This window comes from Bradysia coprophila, unplaced genomic scaffold, assembly GCF_014529535.1.
Source record: "Bradysia coprophila strain Holo2 unplaced genomic scaffold, BU_Bcop_v1 contig_348, whole genome shotgun sequence".
In the NCBI taxonomy this organism is placed as follows: Eukaryota; Metazoa; Arthropoda; class Insecta; order Diptera; family Sciaridae; genus Bradysia; species Bradysia coprophila.
In genome coordinates, this window is record NW_023503606.1 from 31,681 (window position 1) to 54,343 (window position 22,663).

Below are 22,663 nucleotides of genomic sequence, written 5' to 3' on the forward strand. Positions count from 1 at the left end.
ACTTTTCACAAGAGCGTCTTTCGGTAACCGGTTCGGCTTTGGTTTTACTAATATTAGTGATACAAAACAATGACTCCAGTGCGCGTAAGGCCAGTATTTTTGATTGAATTCACATCTTCCCAAAGATCAAATAGCTTTCAAAAGCATGGTGGAAAGGTCAAAAAGGGAATTTCCTCTATGAAAGCTTTTTTACTGGGGGAGTACCGCCACGTATCGAAACTAACACTCATGGCTTCAAGTCTCTGAAGGAAGTAATGTTTTAGTTTTGAGATAGTAACACTCTCAATGCTCCATGTGCGACCAATGTGGCTGTTGTACTAACCTCTCATCACAATGTTTCGATCAAATCTATTACTTAATTTGTTTAAAGTCTATGTAAATTGTTTGTATGTTGTACTAACGGTGTCTTGGGCCTACCATCACAACGTAACGATCAAATCTATTACTTCATTTGTTTGAAGAATTTGTAAATTGATTGGCGGATAATCTTTTAGTTCTTTGTTTTGTGATACGTTTTGCTATATAAGAGAACACTAGCCACAACACTCTGCTTATTTTTGTCGATGTTGACGATAACAAATTACTAGTTTTATTTTCTGAAAGGTTAGCAAACGTTTTTTTATTATTCGATTGATCATCGAGCGTAGAAAAATTCACGGTTCTGAAAGAACAGGTTATGACACTTTCGAATGAGGGTGAAACACAAATCTTGACAATTTAGACATGCCTATTGTTTGAAAAGTCAATTTGAAAATCTTTTTTTTTTGTTGAAGTTGAAATCGTCATATAAAATTTTCCAAACCTAGTCGGCGCTACAGGAAAATTTTGATGCCACCGCCTTCGTGATCAACACGACAGTGTTTCAGAACCATGGAAAAATAGACGGACCAAAAAAATTTATTTGTAAATATTTTTTGGACTCCTTGCTGCGATTAAGAATGCACAGAAGAAGCAAACGTTCATTCGCCTACTCATATACATAGACTTCCTTCAACCATATCGTGATTCTATATGGGAAAAACATTTCTTACGCTAAACGAAGAACATGAAACAAAAAGAAAACAAAAAACGAAAATGAAAACTAAACAGAAGTTGTCAATGCTGAAAATTTAGTTGCAGAAACGAATTGAGAAAACAAATTCTTTTTACCGACTAGATGATCACAACGCAATAAATTTCCTTTCTATATATCGAAATAAACGAATTGTGTCCGACAGTTTTCTTTCGATTACGGTAAAAAAAAGAAGCGTTTTTACATCGAAAAAGCGATAGCACCTTCAGAAATTCATAAAATAAACGAAAACATATAAGTATATACCCCGAAAAAAGCGTCAGTTCGTCGTCTATTTTATATTTTAAATTGAATTAAATTGTTTGTCCTTGAAGTACCATAATATAATATGCGAGTGGGGTATGAACAGACACACATATATATGCGGCAACTCGACAAACATATTTTATTCTTTTTTCGTTTATTTACTCATAATAACCAAAGAATTATGTATACTCAGTCAAAATATTTTTATAAAATATTAGGATTAAGTTTAGCTTCAGTGGGAACTTTTTATTTCCCTCAGGTTGAATTTGATATATTTTATTGGCGGCATAAAAATGTTGAAATAAAAAATACGAAGAAGAAGAAGTAGGTCTTGTTTATGGATATACTCAAATAAGATAAGTGGATGTAAGGGTGCAAGTTGGATGTTGTTGATGTAGTCATACTTTATATAGCATTGTTGAGTCGGAAAAAGCATGTTATACCATACGCAATTATACATAAACCATAAACACACTCACACACCCATACACAGAATATATGTTTTTCTAACCATATTAAGGCCCAATTTTTAGCCGTACAGTATAAATGTAACGCCACAAATCCAACACAGAGATATAATGTATACAAAACAGATTTATATTAATGAAATTAATTATTTAAAGTGAACAGCAGAACGCAGAGAAAATTATGGGATCAGGAAGCATATAGGCCGTACCGTATTAAATTATGGTGGGTTGTTTAGTCGAACACAGTTTGGAAGTCTGCCGCCAGCCAATATTTTGATTGATTGATTTTGTTTCTTTTCCATTTTCATTCGCGGTTTCTAAGCTCTTGTAGGGATTCCGGACCATCTGTTCTGGTTATTTTCATAGAACGTCCCGATCCATTTGACTTTTAGTTGCAAAGAATATCGAAGAAAGGAAATGCAATACAACATATATTCTAAAGCCTGTTTTTGCGAATTTTCACGAAATTTCGCTAAATTTTCACGAATTTTCGTCACATTTTCGAGAATTTTCGTTAAGGTTTCATGAATATTCGTTAAATTTTGGCGAATTTTCGATAAGTTTTCACTAATTTTCGTTCAATTTTTACGAAATTTCAGAATTTTAGTCAAGTTTTAAAGGATTTTCAATAATTTTTCATGAATTTTCGTTAAATTTTCACGGATTTTCGTTAAATTTTTAAGAATTTTTGGTTAAGTTTTACGAATTTTCGCAATTCGTGAATCTAAAAAAAACTGGAAAATTTGTGAAGGTTCGTGAAAATTTAGCAAACATTCGTTAAAATTCTAGAAAACATTATCACGATTACTTGCTCTGCAATCTAATCACCGTTCTGAAGAAAATATTTGATAATTTATAGATCCATAGTAAAAGCGTAAGGGCTAACGGATCATTGAATCGGCGGTTAACATTGTCAATTGTGTAGTGTATACGACGATAACATCTTTATTTGACGATGCTTTGTTTCGATAAAATGTTACCGAGGGTTTGGGCTTACGACATTGTGGAAGAGATGTGACGAGCTTAATAGTTTGAGATCGCACAGTAATTCTTCGTTAAGTTGAACCAGTGAATTAAGGCAAGTCCACTCATATACATTAATGGGTAGACCTGTCTAAGTTTTCACATTGAACTTCACCGAACTCTACGCACTCTTTATATGGAACTAATTGCGGTATTTGTCAGACAAAACCATTTCTTCAATAAGTGAAGTCCAATGAAAAATTTATTTTAAAATAGTATAAAAGGGATGAGAGGGCTCGATCCCTCATCCAAGAATGTAAAACTTTAAATTTTTAGATTTATTTGACGAGCATTATTCAAACGTAAATTAATAAGAAAACTTTTCAATTAAAAGCCAACTATAAACCATACAGTACTTGCAATAAAACAACTTTCGCCAAAATCCCTTTTTCACTATTTCAGGACAAAATCCCAAAATCTTTTCCCCCATTTTACTGCTTGTCCATGTCCATTTAGTTATCGTTCAGTCGTTTCTTCTGCTGAAAACCGAATGACTGTAAGCAAAAGCGTAGTAAAACAAAAACCCAAAATGTCCTCCAGTCCTTGGAAACACATATCATTGAAACTCAAATAGAAATGCAAAATGATTTAACTTAATTTCCGTGGTAGAAGTGTAAGCAGTATAATTCATTTTGCTTGTTGGTTGGCAGGGAAATTAAGATGTTGAACGATGGGAATGTATAATTTACAAACGTTCGAAGATCAGGAGCACTATTTTTTATTGTATCAATTAAGCAGCGGAAGTGAAGTGAAACCCTTTCATTCCATTCAATATTTATATTTATATATCGCATCTGTGTACATAGGATCTCTCCAATATTGACCAGTATAAAATGTGAAATTAAATTTTTAAGATGAGTGTTCAAATTGATGGACAAAAACATAGAGGTAAAATAACTAAAAAAATAACCAAGAAAATTGCTGTACCAAAACGTAATTTCATTTCTTCTTTTATGATAAAAATTAATAAAACTCACACACCCACACAAACCCCAACCACCACCAACCATCACATCACATAACACTGAGAGTAATATTTAAAATGAATTTGTTAAAATGATAAATTAAAAATAATTCTATTAAATTACCTGTGTAAATTTAATGCAAACTTGTCTGTAAAATATTACCATTATTGAATAAGATGAACTAAAAATAATATAATTTTTCTTTAAAATATTAAACATTTGTTTCATTCAGAGCACCCTTCCATTACACACCCCTTTACTGACGACGGGAAGCCTCTTTGCTCGAGAATAATTCTGTCGAATCTGCTACTTCATTTGATTGAAGAACATTTAACGGAGCAATGCCAAAAATCTTTTACTTGAATTGTTTACAAGTCGTTGGTGTATTTTGCTATATAAAATCACAGATCACGTTGCCGCTGATTATTGTCGTTGATTTCGATAACAGATGACAGCGAAATATCAATATTAACCTGTCACAGACGACAAGCATATTAACAGTTTTACTATCTGATCTATTACTTCATTTGATGAAAGATTTTCAGAGATTGATTTCAGAAATCTTTTACTTCATTCTGTTCTGTTTTGTTATATAAGACTTCATTAGACAGAAGCTTGTCGTTTACTACTGCTGTCGTTGTCGATGACATATGATAGTCAGGTTTAACAGGTTACCTACTTCACGTATCAACGAACTTCAAATAAACTTCCATCTCAGTTTTTTCATAGGTGAGTTAGGTGAAATACTATTCAACTGCAGATGCCACAGCAATTCCTCCGATGTTTTAGCCTTCAGTTGGGAGTCGTTTATTGTAAATTCCGCCCAACAAATGAAACTATAGATTCACGTTATTGTCAAGTCAAACGAAAGCTTTGTAGAAACGAGCACAGACCACAACGACCCTTGTTTTACCGGCTGCGCCATAATTGTGAGCAGTCTTTTTTGTCGCATTTAAAATAAATATATAATTTGTGAAGTAAAAAAAAAAAAACAACGACCCTCAAATCAGAAAACATGGTACAGTGGGTTAAGAATCGATTGATATTTACGAAAATTCTATTTTACAAACAGTGATGGATTAGATTGCAGGCAGATCTCATTGCAGATTGCTTTATTAAGAAAAAATTCCTAAGTCAACGAGAGAGAGAGAAAAGGATAGAGAGAGAGAGAGAGAGATCATCGATAACATAAGTTTTGTTATCGGAAGTGAAATAGTATCTACATCTATGTTGAAAGTCGAGAGTTCAGAGAGATTCCGCAGTGAATGTGAGGATTAAAATGTAAAAGAATTGAGAGTATATGTGACATTTTATCGGCTTCAATTCGTTAGGACAAGCTTACGACTACTCCTAAAAAATTTCACATTCAGCTCTTAGCACAACTTTTACTTTTCGCCACTGATTCGGTAAATAGTAATTTATGCAACATTTTGAACCATTTTATGAATTTCCGTACAAAGTAACTAGTGACGAAAAGTAAATCTCAAGGCAAACAGTGACAAAATTGAAAAGTCAACCAATTAATGCAAAAGATCACTTTTCGCAGATCATTTGCAGTAGTTACTCGCCCTATTCATTTGTTATCTATAACGACGGCAAAATAATGAGAAACTCTGGGTAATACGGTCCTTTACATAGGAAAATTCATGTAAAAAAAAATGAAGTACAAGATTTGAAATCAGCCGATTAGAAACACTTTGATCTGTTAAAGTAATAGACCCGATATTAATACTGTTCATATGCTCGCCGTCGATGACAGGTTAATTAGAATTAATTCGGACTTGGAAAATATCAAAGAATTTTTCACGGAAATTTTCTTAAAAATCAATCGACTATCAACCAACTGAAGATAAAATCTCAAATTTTGCTACGATGATTAAGTATCATTAAATGTCGAAATATTGAAAATTGCAAGGGAAATGTTCTTCCGATAGGAGTAAATATTATTGATGTCGATGCAATAGATTCGAAAATAATTTGCAACTCAATTATTTAAGGACAGCGACCACACTCAATAGTTGCTTTAATCAAACAGAATAAATACGAACTAACCATCAAATTTCCATCAGAGAATTTATTTGGTTGTGTGTCATAAAAGTTAGTTGTTCAAACATTGCTTAGGTGCTCGATTCATTCGAAATTTAAAAATTCCTCTTTTTCGTACACTCAAATTAAAAACTGGCAGTTTGTGAGAACTGTCGAAAACAAAACAAACAAATTTGGTTCAAAAAGTCCCTTGGTTCTACTAATTTGTTGCTATTGTGCGCTGTACGAAAACAAGGAGCAACATAAATGCTAATTTTCAAAGATTTTGTTCCGAATAGCAAAAGATAAAAGTCACCGGAGAGCAGTCTGCACATTGATTTTCACTAAAACGCTCGCTTTTACACACATTTCGTCAACTATCATCTGATTATACGAGTCTAATAATCTCGAAAAGTTTTCTTTTTTCTTACTTGAAAGCCAATTGCAACTATGTTCATTTTACGGGTTCGTTGCATGGGACGCGATGCAAATGAATTTACTTAAAGTTTATTAGACCGTTACACTTTCATTTCGTCGTTTATTTTATTTTCCCCAAATTGGAGCTTTCATACCATAAACCTAAAAAACGATTTCGTTCGCATCACATCACTAAATAATAAAATGTAATCCTCGAACAACAACATTTTCGTATGACTTTTAACGTAAAAGTTTCGGAAATTATTTGAATTGGTATGTACAGTAACACAAAGTACAAGCTTTCAGTTGCACTCATGCACCTGAGCTCCAAAGCTGACTCAAATCATATGAAAACGTTACCACTTTGTTCGGACAAAAATAACAATCTGCTGCATTTGCATAAATCCTTAATATCTATAGATTTGGTATACCAAACGTTGGAGTATTTTGCATTGTACCATAGCAACATATTCCAACGTTACACTGTTTTCGTAGACTTTTCCATACTACTTTTCATGGCTGTTCGGAAATCATAGACAACAACCAATGAGTAAAAGCTCTTTTCTGGTGTAACGTTGAAAACAGGACAGTTAGGACAGTTATCGAATTTACTGATTGATTTGATCTAAGTATTTAATTAATAATCTTTTATAATCTTTTACTTCATTTGTTCTATCATTCATCTATAGCAGATAGATTCTCAATGGTCTAAATTTTAGGGTGAAATTCTACCATTTCTGATTACTGAAAGAAAAGAATCGAAATAATGGATGCTAGGATGGATAATAATGGATGCTAGGATGGACTAGGTCCCACCAAGGGGGTAATCACTAGTAAATCAGTAAATCAAGTAAATCACGGTAAATCACAAAAAATGTTGAAAAATTTTTGAAAAATTTTTAATTGTCACTGGATTACATTTCGAAGTATCGTGGCCGTAAACATATAGGATAAATTTCATGAACTAATACAAATTGAAGTAAATAGATTCAAATTTAGTAGAAACTTCATTTTTGATTTACTTGATTTACTGTGATTTACTGTGATTTACCGTGATTTACCGTGATTTACCGTGATTTACTGAGCTAGTAAATCAGTGATTACCCCTCGGGTCCCACCTGTTGGGTGGGTCAGATCCCTTGACGGTTTGTCTGAGCTTCTCAATAGTATTTTTATTGGCAATGATTTATTGATTTATTTCAAAGAAATGTAATTTTGTATGTTGATGGCCACAAAAACGCATATTAGAAGAAGAACTACTAGAACGGTCAATAAATCTTTCATCGATGATTTAATTCTGTTTAATTTCATTGAAAATCTTCGAAACTTTGATAATAAAATGCCCGGTAAAAAATGACGTATGTCCTCAATAAAATTTAAACTCGTGTGAATTGCGGCCCACGCTTCGCTCTGGCCGCAAACTTCACACTCGTTAATTTTTATTCTATTTATTCGGGTTTGTTTACAAGGCAAAGTCACATAACAAGAAAAATACTATTGAAATACATACACAAATTCTGTTAGCAACATCAGCTTGTTCGTTAGATCTATCTTGGAACCTAACCTCAGGAATTAATTCCATTCTACACCAATTTTTTTTTTAAATCAGTTGAACTTTGCTTCAGTTATCGTGTTAACAAAGAGCAGAAAAGGCTTTTTTCAAGAACTACTCCCAGATTATTGAACCGATACCACCCATTTTCGAACTTGACCTAAGGATTTCAACACTTCATCGAATAAAAAAAGGATTTTGAAAATCCGTTGTGATTTACTCAAGTTATCGTGTTAACAAGGAGCAGAAAATTGTTACATTTAACGTTTTTTCATTACATTTCCATACATTTTTAATCATAGTGAACGTGTTACGTACGGTGTATTTGTTTTTGTAAAACCCATGACTTACAGTCAAGGGAATAATAATGGATGGAAAGAGGATTATTAGTGGCTCGTTGTTAAGAATCTAGAAGTGTAAGACCAAAGATAACTCGATTTCGTAAAATTTTTGTTTGTATGAAGTTCGTAAAATAGTTAGTTCGCATGGATGCTGTGAAACTTTGTGATAAAAGCAAACGCACAAATGTATAATATATCCGAGCCGAAGGCGAGGTATAAAACTACACTTGTCAAAAACTCAAAACAGGAGTGAGTTTGCGAGTATCTCAAAGCTGTTTCCAAAAAAATGAGCGCAGTAGCATCCAATGTGTGCTTGTTTACTACTTGTTCCATGCGAAAGTTCACGCGCAAAATATACACACACGTTTTCGCATAGAGCATAGTTCCACATGCGCATAGTTCCACATAGGAAAATGAAAAGAATAACCCGAAAACGGATCATTTTCGCAGGGGGCAAAGTGCTATGTAATGGTTAACTTTCGCATGGGGCAGGCGGTAAAATAAATTTACGAAGCGTGAAATGGACTTACGCTTCGTCGCGTATTTCCAACGTAGCTTAGGAAGAACATTGTTCCTAACTAATGCTGAAAGCTTTTTTTGTAGCAAATCATAAACGAGTAGAGCCGGAGGCGAATCGAATTCGATAAAGAAGCCTTTCAGTATACGTTGAGTTTCCCCCTTAGGTGTCTTGAATATCCTTTTCCGATATATACCAATCTCGGGTTTCGTACCTTCGTGTATCATGAACTCCAAGATGAGGATCTATCATCATTAGATGGCAAGTGCTTTAACGACATCTTATCGAAAATATGTACCTTTTTCTAATATAAGTAGTAAGGTCAGGGAGTGGGGAGTAAAGGATATTCGATCTGGGTTACTGTTTCTCAATGGAAGAAGCCTCCCAAAACTCTAATCTATCTAGGTGTCTTGAAGTTCTTTGATTATGAACCAACGAGGAGTAATATAATTCAAGACTGTCAGTTGATTGGGAGTCCACAATGTGTTGAACGTTATTGGAGTAGTGAGCCGAAGATTGGTTGTGTTACTAATGCTAGAACTCTATAATGGCCAGTACTCCACAGAGGTTAGAATAGAATAATAGAATTAAGGAAACTAACCCGCAAAACGTTCCTTAAACTGGTACAGACGGCAAGCATATGACCGGTATTAATATCGGTTCTATTACTTCCATCGATCAACGTATTTTTAATCGATTGATTTCAAATCTTGTACTTCAATTTTTTTAACATGCATTTTACTGTATAAAGAACGATATTACCCAGAGTTTGTCATTATCTTTATCGTCGTTATCGATAACAGATGAATAGCCGTATGTGACAGGTTAAATCAAGAAAAAAGCTTTAAAAAAAACTGATGGAAGTACTCACCTTACTAGAGTTCTAGCATTGTGAAGTAGATGGGCCCTTCGGAGTGATAGAATTCTAGAAACTGACATCCAAACCAAACACATCAATCTTTTTTGAAATCCAGAGAAGACAACAACAAAATTGCTAGAAATACTAGTTTTCCTTGAGTTCTAGCTTTGGGATGCATTTGTGAAAACTCAGACCCAGGATTATAGTTTAATATCGTTCGAAACGTTTTTTCATTCATACAAATTTTTGTGAAAAAAAATACTCGTGCTTCCTAGAGCTGCGACGCCCGATTCTTACATTCAGCTATAGTTGGTAGGGTATTAAATTACCTTTCCGAAAAGCCGTCAAATGTTAAATGAGTCTCAAAGTTAGCGGTTTTTTTGGGCCACTTTTCCGGGAATCCTCCATAGACCGGTTCTGGTTTCTTGACAAAAACGTTGTTCTATGAGTATTAGATCAAAGTTTCAGAAACCGTTGAAATCACTAAATATTTCGATTAGACGGAGTCTTAAGTTTTACATTGAAACCGCTTTTAACCGATTCGTAAGTGCCAAAAAAAAAACCGTCAGAACCGTCGGAGCGTTTGCTGTGACTGAGCCCCGTACAACCCGTACACCTATTGCGTACGTGACCATAGTGCGCCCGTAACCCTAATTGTCCGTGACTCTAATCCTTTCGTGGCCCTAATACGTCCGTAACCCTAATAAAGCTATAACCCTTATGCTTCGTCAATACCTTTCAAAAAAAAAAAAAAAAATCATGAAATTCAGTCAAAATTTACTCGAGATATTAACAAAAAACACCACTCCAAAGGAGTCACGCTCCGGTAAACCAAATTTCATAAACTTTTTTTCCCTGATTGGTACGGTCAATATCTATCTGATAAAGCTGTGTTAGGGTTGCGGACTGTTCTGACGGCTTGTTGTGGATGCGACATCTATAATAATAGGCAAATTCTTTGTCCTAACCGTCTGCTTCGAATTCCACATGTTACAAACGGCATGGTGTTCCTACAAGCCCCCAGTACTTCGTTCGGAAACTTGATCCCTTAATCATACACGGTGTGCTTGAACGATGGCTAATTAAAAATGTAATGTAACTCAAATTTTATTGTAGATAAATGTTAGTCGATGTCCACTGATTATAAATCAGGGCAAGTGGTCGGAAAGTGGACGGCAACTTTTTGAAATATTTTTGAAAAACCATATTTTAACAGGTAAAGCGTCTCTCCTGCACAACAGTGTCAACATACAGTTTAAATTAAAGGCTGTTCAATTACCTTTCGAACGATACCACACTTTCTATATTTGTGTTTATAAGCGTGATGTTAGAAGAATATTTTCATATGAGTAGGTACTTTAGTGCATTTATTCGATATTGAAAGCTAAGATGGAGATAAGTCGTGACTCTTTGACGTTAATTTCGTATTCTAGGAACAATTCTTGACTAAAAATGGCCGAATATCTCGAACATACTTTAGTTTATTTGATTGATTCAATGTTTCTCAATAAATTGCCTACCACCGCGAACACTTTTGAGCATCTAGGCAACTACATGGTGCTTAGAAGGACCTTATTTTGTATCAGGTGAATTGTCATGGATCTCAGCTTAACGATGATACCGGATCTACTATGCGTAGCTGTGCGAGTAGACCGACTTTCGCATATAAAATGAGCTGTACATAGGATGAAGCAGGAAAGAAAAGATGCTAGGAATTTCACATCATTTTGGAAAAAATGTTGATCTCCCTACGAGCTACACACGGTTTTCAAAGTCTTATCACTAGGCAGATATTGATCTAATTTAAAAACTAATTGCAATACCGGATTCCTGAAATAACGCGCTACACCCAGGCAGTTTGTTTGACCGAAATACGTCCAGTTGACGTCTATTTTTTATGGATGACAGAGTCGATCTCTTAAACTTTTATTTTTTTTTTTTGATATTTTAATCTTGAAATTAAAAAATTAACTTTGGTTGGAATACTCTTGTTTTGAATTCTATAGAATCTAATTGGAAACTAATATTGGTTTGTTTTTTGTAACCGACCACATTTCTTAGGTTCAAAATTTTCTTAGATTAGTCCCTGGAAACACATTGGTTAAAGAACGAAATAAAAGGTTCGCTACGGTTTCGAAAAAACTATGGGTTAGATGAAGAAAACTTCTCATTCAGAACCCACTTCTCAACGTCAGATTTTTCGCTCGCTCCGCTCGAAAAATTTTGACTACTACATCAATCTGAACAGTTTATAGTGGCCATACAAGCCAAGGTATTTGGGCATTGATCAATAGGATTCATCGTACGATAAAAACGATTTTTGACAGGCCGAAAACGAACGAGAGCATCTACAGAGCCATAACATCAATGCTTTTTACGAACAATTTGTCAACAATCATATTTTGGTTATGGCTTCAGTACAAATTTATGGATGACGCGTTGACAGCTCCAATAACCTTGGAACTGACTTATGCTATAACCGTTTAATAAAGAATCTAATACTCATTATTTTGTGAATCACAGTGAAGGTAGGAAAAGGAGTAGGAAAAAATAGTTCAATCCAATTAAGTTTAAGTTCTTCTAGTCGCGAAACAAAAACAATTTCTTTCCATTGTTTTTGTAAAAAAAGTGATAATTGAAGAAAATATGATATTTTGGCGCATTTTTCGAAGTGCCCGTGGCGACCGAAAGGCAAAAAGCGGCACTGGGTCGGTTCCTTGTTTTGAGAATGGGAGTCCCATTATGGGACTTCGAATGCCAATCGCACTCTGTGATAAGAAAAATAACAAAATTTTTGTTTGTTTCGAAATTCGTCTAATATTTCGCATAAATAAAATGTTACACACGTTTTGTGTCTGTGTCTGTATGTTCTCTAGTCGTAAATTTAAATTTTTGTTCATTATTTGTTCATTACGTCATCAGCTATCGCCGGTATGATATTACATCCCTGGTACTCCATACCCTGTAATGTTATGTGGCCGGTTACATGCCGTCAAAATGCAGTCCCCTTCTCTTCGGTACAACTTACTTTATTCAGATACGACATGTTCACCGTTCCCGGCACATACGTTGTTATTGCACAACATTTCGGTTTGTTTCGTTTGAGCGCCGGTCTCTGCCGCGAATCTTGGCAACGGATTGCATAGCCCAATTCTTCGGCCATTTGAGAACATAACGACTGTCTATCTACGTCGGCATTTTTCTTGGAATTCCAGCAGAATTCGAGAACGGCTATTAAGATCGCAAGTGCTAAGCCACACAGCAGGACCACGAACACACCACCTGTTTAATAGAACAGAATTATGGCACGAAATTTGTTTGACGGAGCTAATCACTCTACCAATGTTTTCCACTCCCAAGGCGTTAGCTTTCGATTCCTTGCTTTTGTCGTCTCGATTGCACACATCACCGGTGTTCTTCCACCACTTATCGTAGAGAATTTGAATGACCCCCTTCTCTTGCAACTCCAAAATGGCCAGTGAAATTTCGTCTCGCCACGACGAACCCTTTGGCGTCGCTATGCCATACCCTTTCGAATCCAGCAGACCACCGATTTGTGTTAGATTACAGTTCCTTTGGACGGCGTAGTCTAACATCGTTGACTCCATCAGAAATGCATAGTTTCCCTCCAGCACCCGATTGATGCCCTCCTCATACGTTTTCACGAACACCGACGACCTTTTACTGTCCATAAAGCGCCACATTTTCTGGTAGATGCTGATTTTCGAGTCCTGAAACCATTTTTTTGCGTGAAAATTACGCCAAACGAAGCCGTAATGGAGCCTGATTCGCAGAATACTTACTCGGAAAAAAGTCATCGTCGATCCTCCCTCCAATGTTCCATAGGTTATCTCAGTTTGATCCGCCAGATCAGCTGCGTTTTCGATCGGTGTTATCATACGTTCAACCGTTAGGAATGCAGCTAGATTGGCAGTGTATGAAGATATAATAATTAGAGTGAAGAACCACCATATTCCGCCTACGATTCGCGTTGATGTAGCCTGTGGGAAATCACAGGAAGTTTGGAAATTCGTTTTGTTCGATGCTGTGGACGTTTAAAAATGCTTGCAAATTCTAAATATATCAAATATATCAAAATGCAAGAAAAAGATCAGTTTGATGATCATTGCGAATTTAGCCCCCGATAGTTTGATTCATGACAGATGGATAGATTTTACGACAGCAGGGAAACGAGTCGCTCTATTATGAATCGTAGAAGAGACCCTGCACTGAAAAAAAATGAAAAATATTCTTTTTCGCCTATATCATTGCTCAGCTCACATTCGAAGTTAAAACAATCAGGGAAAAAATCAGTCAGAGAAATGTGACGCAAGTCCTTGTACATACTTTCAAAACAACTGATTTTAAGGTGACGAATTCTGCCCAAAAATTAGTACAGCCAAAAAATTTGACTTAAAAAATTTTGGAAAGAAAGTTTTGTCAAAAAGATTTAGCGTCACAAGTGGCGGCTTTTTTTCCTGTTGAATGCACCTCTCTCTTGACAGATTTTCCTTTATTTTTAAAATTTTCTCAACAGTAGTTTGCTCAACTTGGGTCAAATTTTTGAGGAGAAACCGAGAGAGAAACGCATAATGTGACACCTAAAATGATGTCAGTTGTTTTTAAAGTTTACAAATGGACTTGCGTCACATTTCACTTTGCAACGTTTTTTTACTGATATCAGTATCTTTGGAGTGTTATTTTATAAAACCCTAAAAGTAAAAAAAACTTACATTCTTCCAGTCATATCAAATTCTACATTCGTCACTCATTACATTAATCCAAACACACTACAAGTATCATTTGAGCCTGCTTCTGTGGAGGAACTAAACATTTGTCACCTCAATAATCCCAAAAGTTATGAAAGGAACCCACAAAAATATGAAAAAGCCATCAAAATCCTGAAGATCCAGAACTAGAAACTTACTCCCACCTCCAACAGCTACACATTTTTTTCTTTTAATTGGACTTGCATCACTCCCGCTATGCTATCGCACGGGCATGATAAAAATTTGTTACAATACTTTATGGACAGACCACGGTTTTTAGATTCGGCTCCTTTAGGCAGACGTTGTAATAGGCATTACAAACGGTACGTACCGAGTAAAACTAACGTAGGACTTAAACGTGCTTCTATTCACGGACATTACTGTTCTTGCCTCTTAATCTATCTGCTTCTCAAATGGGATACGTGGTAGAGATAGAAAAACTTGGAGCAACTCAAAATTGAACCCAGGGCCTGTTTTTAAGAATTTGATTCCATAAAATTAAAAAAAAAAATCCTCAAATTTCAATTTGTTTTACAAATTTATTCCCTTGACTGTAAGTCAGGGTCTTATGCCGGAAAATACCCTAAAATTTTTGTCCCAAAGGTTGTATGAAATGTTATGAAAAACGGAATTGTTTGTCCCAATTTTTTGCGTGTAAACACGACAAGTTGTGTAATTATCAACCAATTACTAATTTCCTAATCGACGCAGAATTCAATTCCTGAGGTTAAGTTCGAAAATGGGCTATGTGGGATTAAGGATCTGGAAGTTATTCCAGAAAAACAGTATTTTTCACTGTTGGCAATCGAAAAAGAATGGAATTTTTGTCGGTTAGTTATATCCAGCTATCACGCATGATAGTCAGCCATCACTACGCAACAAGTTGTAGCAGATAAGTAGCAGATTTCGCGCCAAATCATAAAAATGTAAAAAAAATTATGAAAAACCAATTGGAGGATGATTGGAGGTTTTGGGAACGTAGTAAGTATCGATGGACTTCCTTTTGGTACATACATTCGCATCACTTACTTCTGATTAACGTTAACAATAAGACGATGAAACAGAATAATAGACAACTCATACGAGTGTTGTATTTAATTTATGGTTGATTGAAATTGAGAATACAAAAAGTACTTTTCCAAAGAATTTGGACTCAGACGAAGGTTTTTGTGATGCTCCGAGGAATCTGGCACACAGTGCAAAAAGAACGCAATCTTGAACTGCGTAAAAAGTAACCTGACACGAGCAAAATTAATGCTGCAAATGCTTTTTAGCCCTGTCATCGACTTAATGACTCCTTTTACAAAATGTTGGTATTGAAAAATCGTGTGCCAGATTATCCCACGCCGGTTGATTGAAATTGAGAATACAAAAAGAATTTTTCAAAAGAATTTGGACTCAGGCAAAGGTGTTTGTGATGCTTAGGAAGTTTAACAACGAAAAATAAAATGAAATTGATTTAGAATATAATTATAAAATTGTCAGTCAAGGGACCTGACCCGCCCAAAAGGTGGGGCCCAGTTAATTTTTTGAGAATAAAATTCCAAAAAGAAACTTGCTTACAAAAGCAACAACAAGAATGATCGATATATTCTACAATAAGATCTTATATAAAAGCAGAATGTAGATCAAAACTAATGAAGTGAAAGATTTACGTGATGATTTATTCAAACAAAAGAAGTGTTAGATTCGAAAATTAGAACGCGATGTGTTTGTCGATTTTAGTGGTTAAAAGGTTAATCTTAGAATCTGTTCCTTCTTTTGTTTAGATCATCGCATAATGAACTCAAAATCGTTAGTTTTGACATACATTCAGCTATTATATAAGATCTTATTAAGTAGATCTCATTGATCATTCTTGTCGTTGCTTTCGATAGCAGATGATTGACAGTTTCATTTACAGTAAACAGTTGGCTGCTGTGGCTTGAAAGCGGAGATGAAACAGGGTGTCACAGAGATGGAAAATACAGATCATTTCTAATGAATTTCTCTAATTTTTTAACGAAACCTTTGAAACGAATGGGTAAGGGCTTTGGTTCTGCGACACAATTTTCACGTTCACTGAGGTTCTATTTGCACTACAAGCCTTTTTCAAAGCAATCAATGTCCTAGCGTGTTATACATTTAACAACAACAAATCTTCCAGCAAACGTCGTAATAAAACCTTTGGATTTAGATCCGATCCTTGTTGCATTAATGTTCCAATGGCAAACCAGAAACTGTTCCTCAGCGTAAAATCATTCTCAATCGATTGCAGTTCATTCTCAACCAATTCGTGTATGTCATGTTCGTGTTCATCCACATTCTGTCGTTGAGGATTCATGGTACCGGAAAAGAGATCCGGATAATTCATATTTCCATCATCACATCCGGTGGACCCATTCGTTGAGTCCACACTATCTTGCTGTAATTTTCGCGACATTTTATTGCCATCACTTAACCGATCGGATTCGTCAGCAATGGCATCATCGATTGAATCAATCTCGTTTTGTTGACTACGCGAATTGTGTTGATGATGTCGATTGCACTGATGCAACGGGGAATAATCTAAATTCGCCGCTTGATGGCCATTTCGTGTATTCATCCAGTTCTCTTCGGATTCGTTTCTAATTTGCCATTCAAATGGTGAAAATCGTGCAACAATCCACATTGTTATCGATACTAAAATGTATGCCACTGCTATGTACAGCCAAATTTCAACCGCCAACGGATTCATGAATGAAAAGTATTGATCCTGAACTTTCTCGTATCTCTGGCGAATTGTTGATTTTTGGGGGGATTTGAATAAATTGATGATCGGGTTACGGTGTAATGGATAGATAGAAAGTAAAATTTTATATTTTCGATTTCAATGTACACAATGAGGTGAGATGGAAGAGTGTGTGTTAATCTTTCGGAGTACATTAAGCATAGAGTACACTATGGTGGTGCTTAAGGAATTCAAGAGCGGGCGGCGTAAGCTTTTGATTTGTGACACTAGAGAAGCTACAAATCGTTAGTCGATCTCATGCAAGCGACGAGCTCATCATATTTCTTAATTTTATTAAATGGACCAATGGCAGGGCTTTTTATTCGAAATTTTAATTCTTCAATTCTGAGAAAAAATCCTGAAAATTCTTTAAAATACCGCAATTTGAGAATTTTAAGAATTTTAATCTTAATTTAGGAATTGCTTATATTTTTAAAAATGCTTAAAACTCGTAAAAAAAGGCTTAAAAAATTCCGAATAATAAGCCCTGCAATGGCAATAAATCCCGATGAAACTACCATAAAATTTGCAAGCATTTTCTTGTAAAAATCAAAATCAAGCCAAAAAATTAAAAAAAAAACCTTTGGATTCAACCCAGATCCTTGCCGAAGGAATGTGCCCGTAATGAACCAAAACGAATTGGAAACCGAAAATTGATTTTCCAAAATATCGGAATCCGGATGCATTGGCAGTGGATTGTTCCATTCGTACGGTGAGAATCTAGCCATTACGAACAGTGTAAACGATACCAATAGATAAGCGGCTAGCACGTATAACCAAATTTCAACGGCCAACGGATTTAAAAATGAAAACAAGCGGGTTGGTTGACTGGTTGGTACCTAACGTTAAATGATAACCGTCAAGCATTACAATAAAACAACAACAAGTAATCAACAATCGTTTACTGAACAATAGGGTTAATTGGAGCAAGGAAGGGGTTGGGAATGTTTGATGCGAAGGCCTGTTTTAAAATATATATATGTCTTGTGGCAACGCTGTGCTATCAAGTCAGTAGCGAAAATGGGCAACACATCACGTAACAGCTGTCGATCGAGAGTGGTTTTACGGTAATCTGTATACTAGTAGTTTGAGAGACTCAGGCTCTTGGGAAGTGAGTACTTTCTAGAGGTGAGCGGTCTACGCGAAGTCGGCCAAAAACCCGGCCCGAACCCGAACCCGATTCAATTTTAACGGGCTTCGGGTTGTTCGGGTTCCCAAAATTCAATTCGGGTCGGGTTCGGGTCGGGCCGGGTTTTAAATTTTAAACCGACCCGAATAAAAGTTTTCTATGTAAAGTCACAGCGTCGGACACTTATGTGTGGATCTAACTTAGGCAATTTCGTTTTTCTTGGAAGAAATTCAAGAAACTGTTTCAAAATGAAATATTTTTTTGCGTTTTCTAAATAATTTTCGATTTTAGAGCGTTTCAGTATCTTTAGGGTCTCAGTATCTGTCAAGTTTCGGGTTATCGGGTCTCCAAAATTTAATTCGGGTCGGGTTCGGGTCGGGCCGGGTTTCAGTATCTGTCGGGTTTCGGGTTCTCCGGTTTTAAAAATCGATTCGGGTCGGGCACGGGTCGGTTCAGGCTTTGAAAAAACCTCGGCCCGGTCACCTCTAGTACTTTCTGAGAAGTTTAAGGCGGTCAAACGATAACGGGAAATGATTGTGTTAAAGATTTAATCAATCTCTGAATCGTTTTCTTCGGCCATGACTTCTTCAACAAAAATATTCCTAGTTACTAAGTGACCCATAGATATTGCGGCCGAAGGTACGAACCTTCGAGAATTGTGGATTTCGTACATTTAAGAGTGATATCGCCAAAACTTCTGGTGATTTTTGTAACTTTGGGAACAAGCGGTCTCCGATTTTAATGAGTGATAGCTCGTTGGATTCGCCTTTTAATTATAGGAAACATGTATCTTTCACTTTTTCGAAAAAAAATTACTTTCTGTGAAAAGTGTTCAAAAGTGAACACATGTCAGAGGGTACCGAAAATAGTTTTTCGACAATAACTCAAGAAAAAATTATTTTAAATTATTGTAATGTTGTACGAATGTCGGCCTTGGAAAGACCTACAGGTAGAGTATACGCACGGCTTGGTGCGAGTAGATCCGCGAGATTTATTTTTAAAAATATAGTGAATGATCAGAGAGTCCGCCTTCTCTGCAGCTTTGATGTTCCGTGGAACTGAGTATGGGGTGTTGTAGCTGGCCTCACCCACTATCGTCCCACATACATATAAATGAACCCAGTACTTTTGTGCTGCAAACCTACCGAAGTCTTGTAAAAAAAGTTGGTGCCAAAATGCAGATTTTTTCCTTCTTTCTGTACGCCCAACTGCTGAAACAGCGTCTGGAACGCTTCTACGGGAATAATTTCATATAGTCTACCAATCTGTTTCCTTATACGCTTCGCTATGTCGCGAACATAGATCGTTACAACATATCCAGTGTTAGTAATTCGAGTGAAAAATTATTAAATTTTTCTAAGCGGATTTTAGTCAAATAAAGTGTTAGCGTATAGCGCATGATCTTAGTACTCCGGAACAGTAATTAGATTTCAACCGGACCAATATTTGCTACGGGATGGAAGTTTTGAAAAACGATATGATCAACTGAGAGCAAATGGTTTTCCGAACTCCCATCCCGTAGCAAATATTGTTCCACATAAAAAACTAATTATTGTTCCGGAGTCCTGAGATCATGCCCTACACGCTAACACTTTATTTGAGTAAAATCCGCCGAGAAAAATTTAATAATTTTTCTCTTGATATTACTAACACTGGATATTTTGTAACGATATATGTTCGCGACATAGCAAAGCGTATAAGGTAACAGAATAGTAGATGATATGAAATTACTCCCGTAGAAGCGTTCCAGACGCTGTTCCAGCAGTTGGGCCCATAAAAAGAAGGAAAAAATCTGCATTTTGGCACCAACTTTTTTTACAAGACTTCGGTAGGCTTGCAGCACAAAAGTACTGGTTTCATTTATATGTGGGACGATAGTGGGTGAGGCCAGCTACAACACCCCATACTCAGTTCCGCGGAACATCGAAGCTGCAGAGAAGGCGGACTCTCCGAACATTCACTATATTATTAGTAATAACTCTCGCGGATATACTCGCACCAAGCTGTGCGTATACTCTACCTGTAGGTCTTTCCAAGGCCGACATTCGTACATCATTACAATAATTTAAAATAATTGTTTCTTGAGTTATTGCCAAAAAACTGTTTTCGTTACCCTCTGACATGTCCTCACTTTTGAACCTTTTTCACAGAAAGTAAATTTTTTTTTCAAAAAAATGGCAGATACGTGTTCGCTAGAATTAAACGACGAATCGAATGAGCTATCACTCATTAAAATCGGAGACCGCTTGTTCCCCAATCACCTGAAATCTTGGCGATATCACTCTTAAATCTGCGATACCACTAATGATATCACGAAGTAGGAAACTAAAGTGTTCTGAAAATCATTTAATCTGGTACTTTATTTGTGGATTTGTGTGATTTGAATCTATTTCTTCAATATTTTCATCATACATTCCGCTATAAGAAAGACCACTAGCTACAACTCATCGCTTATTCTTTTCAACGTTGTCAATAGCAGATGACTAACCGTTACTGATCAGAATAGTACCGGTCTGCATAGGGCATATAAACGAATAGCACCAAAATCCGCTTTGTAGTGAACGTAATGAATTATATGTAAACTTGGTGCATACTACTACTGTACTGACTTGCTAGCCCGTGCGTTGCAAATGGGTGAACGTTCAGGACTTAAATGAAAATCACTTTTTGTACAACTTGAACATACCTTGAACAGTATGCCGATGCCTAAGTTCATGAACGGCTTCGTAAAGTCGATTACACTTTCTCTGGCATAATTGATCGTCATCGACGCAACCGCCAAATCGGCACGCTACCATATCGATTAATGGACAATTAAATCAAAATTTATTGTTGCAAAATCCAATCTTACCCTTTCCATCAGCTCGCGAACGATTCCATTCCACGTTTTCGTATTCGGATCGTAAACGCCGTACATGTGATCGGGCACCAATTTGATGGAATATTGAAAACCGATCTGATTTGCGATGCCTTTCAATAAATCAACACAGAATCCTTCGTAGCGAGCGTCTGCAACAACAACAACAAAAATGGGTTGAATGCGTGTTCAACGAAATTAAAATCAAATATTTTCAACAAAAGCGATTATGTGTGTTCCACTTACTGCCGGTAAGATTCGTATTTTCCTTCACCATTACGTACGGTTTTTCCTGGAAAAAGAAAAGATGAAATTCGCTGTTAAGTGTGAGGAGGAACGCCTTTTGCATTTCGATGGTGATAAGATAAAATTTGTAAAGACCATTGACGAACACAATGGAACGACGCCCTCTATCTATTATTAAAAAGTTCATTTCTGCTCGTCATAGAGAGTATCGAAAAGCGGTATTATTGTGGATGGAAGAAGAGTTTAAAAGAGCGTAAGAATTTCAATAATAACAAGTGGCTGGCTATAGTCCGGGTTGCTATGTCATCCCGCTCGCTTGGGAATTTAATAAATTTTGAAGGTTAGATGTGATTGATGAGTCAAATTTTCCGTGTTTTTTTATCGTAGATGCTATTGCCAGTAGCCTGTGTAAAAGGGAAAATGCTATTGGCAGGCGCCTGCCAATAGCCTCTGTAAAAGGGAAAACACTATTCGCAGGCAAGTTCGCCTGCTAATAGCATTTTGTATAAGATACTATTGGCAAGCGCCTGCCAATATTATCTTTAATAATAATTTGGCTATTGGAAAGCGCCTGCGAATCGTCACTACGTTTTTAGACCCGTACGAAGTACTGGGGTCTTATAGGTTTACGCATACGTTTGTAACACGTCGAATTGGACTCCCTGAGTAAGGGGAAACCTATTGTGGTTGTCTAGAGATGCCAAATCCGCGAAAAAAAATGTCCGTCTGTCTGTCTGCACGATAACTTGAGTAAAACGCATCCGATTTTGAAAATTCTTTTTTTTCCCGTTTGGTAATGTCAAAAGACAGGCTAAGTTCGAAGATGAGTGATTTTGGATCGACTCCTCCCGAGCTGTGGCCCAATAAGTGCTTTACGGTTTTTCGAAGATATCTCCGGACATTTAAACGTTAAACTTGTAAGTGATACGTCAAATAAAAGGTATTTACAATACCGATCGTCAAAAAAAAGTTTATGGAAATCGGATGACCGACTCGTGAGTTAGACCCCTTGGTGTGGAACAGGCACAGGGCGGCAAGCAGTTTTTGCTTGTAGGTCGGCCAAATTTGAACATATTTCGTTCGTTTCAGCTTTATTAGATAGGTATTGACCGTATCAAACAGGGAAAAATTTTTATGAAATTATGTTCTCCGGAGCGTGAGCTAGGTCTCTTGGAGTGAGCTCTTATCTGGCTACTCGGCCGTACAGTGAACGTGGAGTATTTTGTCAATATCTCGAGTAAATTTTGACCGAATTTCATGATTTTTTTTTGTTTGAAAGGTATTAACAAATGTAAAGCGTCGGTACTATTTTCGGTTTCCTAACAAAATGGCTGCCGGCGGCCATATTGGATTTTATTAAAAGTGATATAAAGTGGGAAAAATGATGCTCAGAGAGTTTCTGTTAACATGGAAATAATGTGTTAAGTGT

At 36.2% G+C, this 22,663-nt stretch overlaps 1 protein-coding gene across 4 annotated transcripts in view; it reads right to left on the reverse strand.

The window, feature by feature from the left end:
• Positions 1-12,281: 12,281 nt before the first annotated feature.
• The window catches only part of LOC119079854 (glutamate receptor ionotropic, kainate 2), a 39,342-nt gene continuing 28,960 nt past the window's right edge, over positions 12,282-22,663 (reverse strand). The window contains exons 9-17 of one of the 4 annotated variants that reach the window (XM_037187924.1): positions 21,235-21,280; positions 20,983-21,140; positions 20,818-20,922; positions 17,584-17,841; positions 16,418-17,005; positions 13,288-13,485; positions 12,825-13,215; positions 12,513-12,766; positions 12,282-12,446 (exon numbers count right to left, since the gene is read on the reverse strand). In XM_037187924.1, coding sequence (XP_037043819.1) covers positions 12,384-12,446; positions 12,513-12,766; positions 12,825-13,215; positions 13,288-13,485; positions 16,418-17,005; positions 17,584-17,841; positions 20,818-20,922; positions 20,983-21,140; positions 21,235-21,280 — 2,061 coding nt within the window. In that variant the 3' untranslated portion in view covers positions 12,282-12,383. The remainder of the gene's footprint in view (positions 12,447-12,512; positions 12,767-12,824; positions 13,216-13,287; positions 13,486-16,417; positions 17,006-17,583; positions 17,842-20,817; positions 20,923-20,982; positions 21,141-21,234; positions 21,281-22,663) is intronic. The other 3 variants (XM_037187921.1, XM_037187922.1, XM_037187923.1) reach the window with 3 other exon arrangements.